General features: G+C 38.4%; 1 protein-coding gene across 8 annotated transcripts in view; it reads right to left on the bottom strand.

The window, feature by feature from the left end:
* ADK (adenosine kinase) overlaps positions 1–12,822 on the bottom strand; it is a 486,210-nt gene extending 473,388 nt beyond the window's left edge. For 2 of the 8 annotated variants that reach the window (XM_067710464.1, XM_067710462.1), the window contains exon 1: positions 12,694–12,822. In XM_067710464.1, the coding sequence (XP_067566565.1) occupies positions 12,694–12,758 (65 nt within the window). In that variant the 5' untranslated portion in view covers positions 12,759–12,822. Of the gene's footprint in view, positions 1–12,114; positions 12,648–12,693 lie in introns of those variants that run through there. The other 6 variants (XM_067710466.1, XM_067710465.1, XM_067710471.1 and 3 more) reach the window with 6 other exon arrangements.
* Positions 12,823–12,921: the final 99 nt, after the last annotated feature.

Consider the following 12,921-nt stretch of genomic DNA (forward strand, 5'->3'; position numbering starts at 1 on the left):
ATTAATAATATTAAAAGATTAACAGCTTTTTAGCAGATTACTAGTAATTGTTTCGTATATAACACAGGAGTATTTTTTGAAGCAAAGAAAGGGCTTGCTTTTTTTTTTTGATCACACAAATCACTGTTGATTCCTGTTCTATTGTTTATACAATACCTGAATATTTGAGCTAATCACTAAAAATAAATCAGATTCAGGTTTGAATCCTATCTCTGCCACTTATTGTATAATCTTGAGCATATTAAACTCTGTGAACAGTAATGGTTATCCCATATAATTATAATAATTAATAATGCTAAGTCATAAGATTCAAATTATCAATATCAGGGAAAATTGCAAAATCTCTAAAGTAAATAAAAACTTACCACAAATTGTTCTTTTAACTGGAACATTTTAACTCTTAAACATAAGCAAAATTGGTTTGCCCAAGGCTTTTAACGGAAAACACAACCTGCTCAAAACTGAAGCTCAATGAGTTAATCCATTACAAAGCATACAATTAAGTATATCCCACGAGGGGATATTTATTCTTGGTGGTGGTGGGGGAGGGGGTACCTACATGTGTGAATAAGAGAACTTGAAAGACAAAAATCTAAACAAGGTTACTAAACACTAAACACATCACCACAGAATTTCTTTAAATAGTGTGCTTATCTGGCACATACAGAATTCACTTTGACACATTCTCAATTTGTGTCTTCATAGTGTAATACAAACAGCAAGAAACGTGAATCAGATGTCCTGAGTGTAGAGTGAGAGCTTAGTACTTAGGGATGCTTAACTTCTCTGGGTCTATTTCCTCAGATGAAGGCAGTTACCTAGTGGCCTTGTGAGGACCTGTAAGAAAAGGTAAAAGTGCTTGACATATTCTTTAATATGTTGTTTGTTTGTTTTTAACATTTATTTATTTATTTGGCTGTGCCAGGTCTTAGTTGTAGCATGTGGGATATAGTTCCCTGACCAAGGATCGAACCCAGGCCCCCTGCATTCGGAACATGGAGTCCTAACCACTGGACCACCAGGGAAGTCCTAAATATGTTATTTTTATCTTTAAAAAAAAAATTAAACTTCATTTCTTGTTCTAGAAAGTAAGACAATGACAAGTTATGACTTCGGATCAAATTTCACCTCAGATACTTACTAGCTGTTACCTGACTGACATTTAACTTCACTGGGCTTCAATTCTCTCAACACAACCATGTAAATATCAGACTTTGATTTTAAGTACCTCCTCAGGCACCAACAATCTCAAGAGTCTAAAACATGTTCAGAGTTTTCAAAAATCACATGAAATTGTAAATTACCATTTCAAAGCCACATCTGGCTAATACTGAGATTTGCTGTTGTTTTCACACTTCAGCACCATTTGTTGGAAACTTCAGCTACAGAAGATCCTACCTCAGGATTTGCACACCTAGCCATCTCCTCCCATTCCTGCTCCCACCAGCATTCCCAAGCAGTCTTTGGAAATACCAAAGTAGCTTCTAAAAGGGAAAGGCTAGGAAAGCCTGCTTTAACCTGTTTTATGGGTATAAAGAAGAAATATCTTGACCAACAAGAAATCATTTACATTTAAAGAGCTCTGAATCTGACTTGATAGCTACAGGATACTAACAAGTTTTCTAAGGAATGTAGTTTATTCAAGCTTCACATAGAAGTGAGATCGAAGGTCTCGTGTGTGCGTGCGTGTGTGTGTGTGTGTTTTCCATTAGTGAAAAAATGTACTCCTTTCCCTTATTTGTGCTGAATCTAGGGGAGGAATGCTACACAAATAGGGGAAGAGGGGTACTAACGAAGGGATTCCTGTCTAATGCAGAAGGCTGGGCAAAGATAACTTAACATTGCTCCCATTTCTAAGGATTTGTGAGTGTAAGTCTAGAAATTTATATATTTCTCTACAGAGCATCTTTACAATATTCAAACTGAGGGATGAATATACCCAAAGAAGTCAAACCTACCATGTAGAGAGGAAGCTAACCCCCACACCTTCAAAAAAAAAAAAAAAAAAAAAAACTTTTCAAGCTATTTTTTACTAAAATACTACTTTTTAATACTAAACATTTAGTACTACTTAATTTAATAATATAACTATGTTTTATTATAATATTTCAAATCTAAACAATCCAGCTCTGTACATTTGGATAAGCAAGTGCTATGTAAAACAAACAAGATAAAGTAGAATTGTCAGTATACTTGAATGGGATCACCATGCTATCCCATGCTAAAATGTAATATAATCAGTTCATCTTGAGTATGTGAGAACAGAGACATAACCAAGGGTGTAAATCTGCATCACTTCTACAGCTTAACAGCTCTAATCTTCACCAAAACTAAGAACTAAAAATGATAGCTACGGTCTCAGCTCTGCATAGGAAAAACAATTTCTAAAAAACTCTATTTTAGGAGAAACCCAAGACTTCCTCAGTCATGCCTATAAAACAAGAAAATGTTCAAATCTCTAATGTGGTTAACTTCAAAGGCAACACATTTGAACTGTTTGGTTTTTTTAAGATAATTTTCTTGTTTTTCAATTTGTTTACTCAAAAACTTAACATGGCTTTCCAGACTTCAGCTCAAGGGCTCAAAGAGTAAAACTATTTTGCTACATCAAGCTTAAAGGAATTTGAGAACCCTAAGACATCTGAATTTGATTCTTTTGCTATATTTTGTTTTCCAGTGACCCCTCTTGGATGAGTCAACAGACACATTTCTTAAAAAGACCATTTTGCGGTATTACCTGTTGGTTACATAGTACACTGTTACACAGTACGCTATGAAATTAAGAACAATGTTGCTAACCTTCAGTGCTTTTGGAGTTCTAATTAAAATGCAAATAAGCTCACTAATTAAGGACCTGCTAACCCATAGGGAAAAGACTGATCATTCTGATAAGTCACTGCGTTCTTCTTTGCAAATTCATTTTCAGAAAATTTATTTCTCCACCAAATAAGCAATTCTACTACATTTTTTTTAAGAAAGAAAACACTGACCACACGGCCTTAATAAAATGTTACTATTTATATAGGAGTAATATATTTATTCTGAGGGAATTTTCCCCATGGACAAATGCACGAAATGATTCTTATAGTCAAGGCTCACTATAGTCACCAGAAAGAACAGAAATGTAATCTAGGAGTGCATCTCTTGGCCTCTGTCCTCTAGTATTGGATTTATTTCACACACAAGCTCACTCCATGTAACAATAAAAAAGAAAGGTCCAAGAACCATGAAATGTTTTCAGGTAAGAGATCTATCAACTCTTATGAATAGATAAGAATTTACAGCCAAAACATGAATCCATTTTGTGCCACTGAGTACTACAAACATAACCTTAAAACATCTTTAGAGTTTAAGAATTAATTCACTGAATAAAAATTTAGAGCCTATGTTGCAATGAAGTAATTAGTTATAAGGCATTAAGAGTGATTCAACAAGCTTCCCTACTTCAAGTAGCACTAGACGAGATAAAACATGCATACACTGTGCACTGCAATAATGCAAAGTATAAAGTACAACCAACCAGTGAAGGAGCTGTTTCCAGGCTTGGTGATTAGGAAAGTTTTATAGGGAAGATAAACTTTGGCTGGACCTTGAGGAATGAGGTTTTCATAAATATATTCTATATATGCTATAATGAACTTTTCTCTTGCTAAGAGAATGATACCACCTCACCTCCTACACCCTACAAAGTGCTGGTGGAGCTGTTGATTAGAGCGTCCTCCTCAACATCCATGCACTCCCCCACATATATAAACACCATTGGTGTGCATGCAATCACGCACACTTGCACACAGGAAAATGGCTGAGAGTATATCCAAGGCTGGCCAAAATCCCCACCTCTGATACACTAATTGATTCAATGGTGGGTATGTAACCCAGGCAGGACTAATCAGAGTATTCTCAAAACTGATACATAGGGCTTCCCTGGTGGCGCAGTGGTTGAGAGTCCGCCTGCCGATGCAGGGGACGCGGGTTCGTGCCCCGGTCTGGGAAGATCCCACATGCCGCTCCGCGGCTGGGCCCGTGGGCCATGGCCGCTGGGCCTGCGCGTCCGGAGCCTGTGCTCCGCAGCGGGAGAGGCCACAGCAGTGAGAGGCCCGCATACCGCAAAAAAAAAAAAAAAAAAAAACTGATACATAGATGTGGAAAGTCTCTGCCTTTGGGCTCATGAGATTTTGGGCTTAGGGATGAAAAATGCCATCTTTCTTGTTACATTAAGATGGGCTGTGTGAGAAATGAGTTCAATACCAGACGACAATAGAGGCAAGAGATGCACTCCTAGAATGAGTCATATCTGGCTAGACTTCCTGCTCTTTTAGTCAACTGAGTCTCTTAGAAACTTAATGGTTCTACTAGGGATACACCAAAGTCCAGCCTCAGCCTCTAGAAGGCAAAAAGCCAAGTAACCACTTCAATATCATTTCTGATAACCTCTAATTTTGTGAGTGATCAGTAATCACATAAGCTACCTTCATACCTATAATCCTGTATTTGCAGCTAACATAGCAAAATAGCGGGGCTTATTAGTAACTAAATGTGGTTTGCTGACAAAATTGTGAGATCCTGTTAATACAGTAACCAAACTGTGTCTTGAGAAGGTAGGAGTTTCTTATATAATTGCTGTACATATTTTCTTATTCTATTCTACAGAAGATGCTGAAATCAGCATGTATGCAATGAAAGCCAAAATGCAAATGGAAACTCAGATGTTCTTACATTGAAAGCGAATTATTGTTTCCTAGATGAATACATTTTTAAAGAAATCATATGAGGGCACAAGTACAAACAAGTACAAACAAAAGCATAAGAAATAAAACATGTAAGTGAGGGCAACAACTTTAAATCTGCTTTGGAAAATATTCAAAAAGTATCGTCTTCAAGCAGTATGTGAAATTTCAGTTCATGAGACCACTTCAGTGAAATGAGCCTTCCAAATCTTGAAGTCCAAAAATTGAAGAGTAACTGACTAATACCTTAGTATTTTTAGTATTTTTAGTAATTAGTATTAATTACCTTAGTCAGTTACTATTTGAAAGAAAGAAAAGCCTAATAACTCAGTTACATAACCAGCACCAGTATTATGGTAGAACTAGCCAAACAAGACCTTTGAAATAAGCATCTATTTAGTATCATCAACATGTAGAATGGGGACTGCAGGAAAATTTTAGCAAGTGATTCTGATGAGAAATTGTTGTTCCTGCACAATAGCAAGCTTTTAAAAACTGAATATTTAAATTTTTAGAAAGGCTCTCAATCCTATTATTGAATCCTTGGGGCAAGATATGTTCTGAGGCCAGAATTTTATGGGATTTAGAAATTTGTCAATTTTAGGAAGGTAATGCACTGTATGTGCTATATGTTTTATAAACTGCCCAGGAAGGTTTCACTCAGCATGCCATTAACAAACACATATTTCTACAGCAAAACATACACATTTGTGTCAGACAAATAAATACTACAGGGGGCCTCAAACCTGTTCAAGTTCTGCTGCCAAATTAATTCATCTCAAACTTTTTTTTTAATTTCCAGTTTTCAGAGCTTTTAGGATTTCAGAAATACAGATGAAAAGATTACAACCTATAATAAAATCATAATACTTGTTTTACAAAGTTTCAGATTTACTTAGTATCCCAGAGGTCCATTCTGTAATGATGATATTTAGACACTTGGCCAAAGTATGTATTTAATGCACATCAAGTTCCTCCAGCTTCAAATCAAGAGTCCTAATATATATGTTCAGTGTAGAAAAGTTGGAAAATACAAAAAAAAAGAAAGAAAGAAAGAAAAGAAAATAACCCACAATCCGAATGTAAATTGGTGCAGCCACTATGGAGAACAGTATGGAGGTTCCTCCAAAAACTAAAAATAGAGTTACCATATGATCCAGCAATTCCACTCCTGGGCATATACCCAGAGAAAACTATAATTTGAAAAGATACATGCACACCCATGATCATAGCAGCACCATTTACAACAGCCAAGCCATGGAAACAACCTAAATGTTCATTGAGAGATGAACAGATAAAGATGTGAGATAGATACACACACACACACACACACACACACACACACACAATGGAATATTACTCAGCCATAAAAAAAAGAATGAAATAATGCCATTTTCAGGTACATGGATGGACCCAGAGATTATCATACTAAGTGAAGTAAGTCAGAAAGAGAAAGACAAATACTGTGTGATATCACTTATATGCACCTGGAATATCCTCTCAACCTGAGGACTTTGATCTTTCTTAAATTCTGGAAAATTCTCAGCCATCATCTCTTCTAACAAGGCCTCTCCACCATTCACACTCTTTCCTCTTTTTGGAACTCCCAGTTAGATGTTAGTTGGTGCCTCTCAATATATGTATGTGTTTATATATATATATATATATATATATATATATATATATATATATATAAAATATTCTCTTGAGTTTTCTTGATTTCTCTGTGCTACATCTGGGTGAATTACTCAGTACTATCTTCCAACTCACTAATTTTTGCTTTAAATACGTTTGGACCAGAGTTTAACCAACTTCTAAAAATTTAATTTTTCACCATTTTTTCTTTTATATAGCCATTTACTTCACATTTACCTACTGTTTATTTATAACATGCTTTTTTTATAACTATTACTTCTTTTATCTTTTTAAACATATTTAAAATACTTAAAAGTCATTTTGAAATTGCTCTATTAGATTTTAAGTGAGTTTATCTCCTAGTGGTTTTGTTATTTTCTAAGTAATAGTCTTCCTCATCTGTGTGCAGGCTCAGACTTTCCCTTCCTTTTTCGAATGGTTCTGAGGTAAGCCACCCCTCTTCCAGAGCCCATGACCTACAAGTTCGGTGCTCTTGTACCAGGTAATAGTGGAGAAATTACAGTTCCCAACTCTGAGCCATGTGGCAGCTCAGCCACTTCTGTGTCACCACTTCAGAGCCACAGCTTTTTAAAGCAACAGCCAGGAGTAGAGGCTTTCAGCCTTCTTTTCATCCAGCCCCAGCCCAGCTCCAAGTTTCATCCAGGGTATCTGACTCCAGTTCCCCTGCACAAAGTTATTTCCACTTGCTCCTGAACCCAGGATCTAAATGCATGTTTGCTTTCCATTTCAGTCCCTGGAGATGGTTATCTTGTTCTTGAGTACACCTATATCTTCTCTTTTTCTTTTTAAATTTGTAATTGCAGTGTTTGGAGCAGGGTAGGGAGCTAAAAGCAGGATAAAGAGCACCGTAATAACAACAGCTAACTTTTACTGAAGACATACTATATGACAATTTTATATTTACTTTTTCATGAAATCCTCTCAACAATCTTTTGAGGTAGGTATTTTTATTATACCCATTTCAAAGATGAGAAAACAGAGGCATGGGGCCAGTAAACAATCTTTCCAAGATTACCAGCTAATAAGGACCAAGAGTCAACCAAAGGTCTTAACCACTGCTCTACTGGCTTCCATCCTGACCAGAACACTCTTCAGAATTTTAATTCTCTTATTTTTTTCCCCACTTAACTCTGATCATTTTGCATACAGGCAGGATTTTAATCGATGGAAGGGAAGTAGAGCCATATTCCTGGTAGAAAGTAGCATATTGGCTTAATGTTTATTTAGTGTTATTCAGTCTAGGCCTATACCTAAAACCAGAAACATAGTTTCAATGCCTGTCTTTTTACCAAAAACCCTTCTCACTTTCCCTGGGCTCCAGGCATTTCATGTTTACCTCTAGATACCCAGGACAATCCATGCAGGCTTTCCTCTGACTCTGCCTTTTCACCACCCTCTCTCTGCCCTAGTATATAATGTCTGGGAAAGGACCTTATTAAGGGATTCACACAAAGTACCTCAGGAGACTTCTGTTTTTCATTTTCCTTCAAAACCAAAGTTTTAATCTTAAAGGATTAAATTTATAAATATAAGTGAACAACATGCAATATCACCCGAAAAGAGCCAAACTCAATTTTAGGCTTCATTGTTAAAAACATAAGGTCTAGAAAAGTAAAGATTATCAGTCCCACTCTATGCTGCGCTGATAATTTATCCAACGAACATTAACTGAATAGTTCCTAAGGACCAGGCACTGAGCAATACACTATGGACGCACAATTGATCATCCTTTCTCTTTTCTAGTATGCATACATTTTTCTCATTTAATCCTCACAACAGGCCACTCCAGGAACAGTACGCTCAGTTTATAAAAATCATCTTCTGGAGAATTTCCTGAAACAGAAAAAAAAAAAAAGGTGTTTTAAAGAGATTGGACGTTGAGAACAGACTTGAGGACACAGGGAAAGGGGAGGCTGGGATGTACAGAGTAGCACTGACATATATACACTACCAAATGTAAAATGGATGGCTGGTGGGAAGCTGCTGCATAGCACAGGGAGATCAGCTAGGTGCTCTGTGACCACCTAGAGGGGTAGGATAGGGAGGGTGGGAGGGAGGCTCAAGAGGGAGGGGATATGGGGATATGTGTGTACATATAGCTGGTTCACTTTGTTGTATGGCAGAAACTAACACAACAATTTTACTCCAATAAATACGTATTTTTTAAAAAAATAAATAAAGACCAAAAAAAAAAAAATGAAGAGGTTACTAAAACTGTTGCTTGGTCATCTAAAATACTTACAGACTTTTATTCTTAGGTTTAATACACAATTTTAAAACACAGGGTCCTAGTGAGAGGTAAAAGACAGAAGGAAAGACTAAAAGGAGTCCATGGAAGTGAAATGGTTAAGAAGCAATAATTTGAGAAAAGCTCAACATTTGCTGATTGGAGAAGTGCAGTTTGTTTCCTTTTTAATAGAGATTAAAATTATATATAATTTATATATATATAAATTATATAAAATTAGAAGTCATGATCCAGAACAATGTGTAATTGCTATAACATCAGAGAGAGTTACAATGTGGGCTCTTCAGATTCAACCCTTCCTAACATCGACTTCAGAGCTTATGAATATTTGCTATGATGAATAAGTAGAGCTACTCCTGAAGAAGATTAGGCAGAACTTGAACCTGTAGGTGGAGAGACTGGTTAAGAATCCAACACCAAGTCTAAGCAAAATAAAGTTTCAACTTGAGTTGTGGCAGCAGGGATGGAAAACAAAAGGAATTTATCAGACATAACTGAAGAAGAAAAGACCAACTTTGATAACCATACGCAGAGGGAAAATGAATCAAGTATCAAGGTTCCAAACTTTGGAGTAAGAGAAGTTAGTGGTGCCGTTAACAGATGTAGGGACCATGGAAGAAGGTGCAGATTTAGGACAGCAGATGGATTTAGTTCGATATATATGACTTTGAAGTGTCAGCAAGACACTCAGAAGGAGATATTCAGCAGACAGTTAAAATTAGGGTCTGAGAGCTGAAGGTAGAGGTAGAAAGATCACACAAGTGAAAGTGTTCAGTACAAAGCCTGGACCCTCCTACACCTTCTGCTTCAGTCAGACCAAACAAATGTAGAGGTAGAAAGATCAGACAAGAGGTAGAAAGATCACACAAGTGACAGTGTTCAGTACCCCAACAGAGGCAGCTCTCTGCCATTTCTACCTCCAAACAAACTTTTCTATAAGCCAGACACCCTACTTCACATCTGGTTAGCATCGTCTTTCAGTATGTCATCTTTCGGTATGCTCAGTTATCATTTTCCCAAACCCTACTCATTTTCCACCAAGAGGATGGTACCTGGGTCTTAGCTCTCTCACTCCATGTACCTAATTTTTAGCACCATGCCTAAAATAGCAGGCATTTGAAAGACTGACTAAAAGAATAGGCTTGGCATGTGCTCAACAAGCCTTGGAAGGAACTCTATCCTCTTTAGAGGTGACCGCTGAAGAAATTAACTTGGATGATATTTCCAAAGGAGAGAAAAGAAAGTTAAGTGGTCCCAAATACACGTAATCATCATGGAACATTTTTATCTAGGGAGCAGTTCCCAAAAATGCTTCTTGACTTCTTTCAGGCCTAAATACATCATCTGTAACACAAGGATCATTATTCCTACTTCACATGTTGATGGGAAGATTAAATGAGATAGCATAAATAAAGCACCTAGTATAACGTATGGCACTCAATTAATGTTCCTCAACCCAATGTGAAAATATGACAGAGCTAGCTTATTTCTTTGCAACTTCAGTAACTGCTATACCCTAAAAAGCCTAGAAAAATAATGGATATTTGAGAAAGGGAAGCTAGACTTGTCAGATGCTCTCCATGAAGCCGTTTTTTCCAGCCTCACACTATTGTCACTTTTGTGTGGATAATTCTTTGGTTTAGGGGGATTCCTGTGCATTGTAGGATGTTTAGCAGCATCCTTGAATTCCACCCACTTGGTGCCATTAGCCCTCCCCGCCAAATATGTCTCCAGACATTGCCAAATGTCCCTTGGGGGGGCAATACTTCCCCTGCTTGAGAACTACTACCCTAAAACTAACTGAAATTCTCACAAAGCCCTAAATCCTTTTCTTGACATCTACAAATTTATATCATAAATTTATTTGTTCCCTAGGAACTGATTCTACACATTAAATCATGCTTAGACTTTATAAGCCGTTCTCTTAAAAGTTAACCAAAACTGTTAGCTAGCCCCTTAACTGTCAAGCAAGTCATCACAGATAATGCATGAAGTCTAACCACTCAGTGTATTACCACACTGAGACCCTTAAAGCCAAACTAATATAATGAAAGTAGGAATAGCCAATCCCAAAAGGTCTTCACACAAAATGAAGAGATTTATCCCAGTACTCAGGTGTCTAATCCTGACTTCATGTCTACAGGTGGTACTAACTACATATTTTATAAAATGAGTTTTAGTTGCCTAAGGACTTTTACAAGTTTTACGTAGACACTAATAACATGTAAAATAACATTACACCTGTTTAAGAATTATTATGTATCATATACCCATATATTGCAACAACGTAAAAAGCTATGTACACTAACCACAGAACAAAACAAAAAACAGACAGGAAAGTAGAGAAACAAAAGCTGAGTGAACAGTTCACTAGGGCTTTTGGACAAACTGTGTGAGGTTAATAAAGTTGACCTTGATCAAGTTACTTAACCTCTCTATACCTGTTTCCTCCTTGCTAAAATGTATATAATTATAGTGTCTACCTTGTAGTGTTGTGGGATTGAATGAGTTAAAAAAGGTAAAATGCTGAAACAATACACATTAAACATTATTATTTATCGTTATTTTTAAGGCTGCATAGGCGAAGAGAAGCGTATCTTGGGTGGTTGTATACAAGTAGGCACAGTAAAGTCAAACAACAATGAACATGCACCCAGATGCTCTATGTTCAAACTTCAGTTCCTTAACTAATTGTTTCATTTGGGCTTCCATTTTCTCATCTGTAAAATAGGAAAGCACTTTGAAAACAGATTACCATATGACAAAATCTAAGGGTTGTATGTTTAGTAGGATAGCAGGGGAAAGTTGCAGCTGTCTTCCAATTTGGTAGAGGAAACTTTGTGAAGAAGGTACTTTTTAAGGAAATACTCTAATAATGGGCCAACCAGGGAAAGCACATGCCTTGAACCCAGGTAGGTCTGATTCAAAAGCCTTTGCTTTAGTCTACAGTTTGAAAGCTTAAAACGAAAAAGGAACATCCTGAGTCGTTTAAAAAAAAAGTTTATTTTCTTCATATAAGGTAGGCACACTAACCCTTTGACCCTTTGAAAGTAATAGGAATACATTAAAGGCACTGGCAGGGATTTGGTCACCATCCATTCAAAACAGCGTTAACACACCACCAAACCGCTAAGTGATCTTTTCTTTTCAATTATGAAAGATTCGTTCTTTCAGAGGTAAGGAAGGGTAATGCTAGAAAAAATGAGATTTGCCTTGTATGATCAGGAGTGTCCCAACAGTTTTAAATCAGTTTGATGTCTATTTTTAGATACAAAAATCTTTGCCTTCCAAGGAACATTTCAAAATCATCAAGGAATACGCATACTGCACCTTATACTTATTAGGAAGTAATATTTTAACCAATAACTTTTTGTAAGTAAAAGTTGCAACATCAAATCATATGTGAAACAAAAGTTAGGTGCAGAACTATCTCCACTGCTGCCAAAAGTGCAAAGAAAAAAAGAAAAATCAAGCTTTCCTAACCGTTCAGGCAAATGCCACCTCCGCAAAGCCTCGGAGGGGGAGCCTTGGTCCCCGGTAGAGGATCTCCAAAGATAACACCATTCGGTTCGATGTACGTACGAAAAGGAAGGTCAAGGCGCCCTTCCGCGACCTTTACGAAAACTCCCAAGAATTCTGTCTTTGCCCCAGGGTAGAGCTGTCGCTGGGCATTCTCCTCGACATCCCGCCGGGAAGAGGAGGTCGCCGCAAGTGACTCGGATCAGGTCGGGTCCGGTCCTCACTGGTCGCACCAACTCAGCTCGAGCGGGCTCCCACGTGGCGCCCGCAGCCTGCCCAAAGACGGCGCTGCACCCCCGGCCGGCGTTCTGATTGGCCAAGGGCGGCCGAGCGTCTCCGGAGCCGGCGGTGACTCGGCCAAACTGGGCGGGCGCCGGGCAAAGGGTCGCAGCCAGGAGGGCAGCTACCCGAGCAACCGGTCCCGTGTGTTGGCCCCATGCCGGCGGTGCGGATACCACCCGGCGCCTCGGTCGCGCAACCCCATGTGGTCCCGGGTTAGCAGCAGGCACAGTCACCCTCTACCCTGTGTCAGGTAGCGCTCACCTCAACGCTCGAGGCGCCTCCACCTTCAGCTTTTTGGGCTTCGGTTCCTCCTCAGCCGCTGCCATTTTCGCGCTCCCACCTCACTTAAGCTCCAGAGCTCGCCCCACCCCTTCGGCTCTCGAAGGCCCCGCCCCCTCTCCCATCACCTCCTCCTTATCTCGAAACCCCGCCCCTCTCGGCTCCTCTCAGTTAGTGCCTCTCCCAGGCACAGCTATTTGGCTCTACCTC

Source organism: Pseudorca crassidens, chromosome 16, assembly GCF_039906515.1.
Source record: "Pseudorca crassidens isolate mPseCra1 chromosome 16, mPseCra1.hap1, whole genome shotgun sequence".
NCBI classification, from domain to species: domain Eukaryota; kingdom Metazoa; phylum Chordata; class Mammalia; order Artiodactyla; family Delphinidae; genus Pseudorca; species Pseudorca crassidens.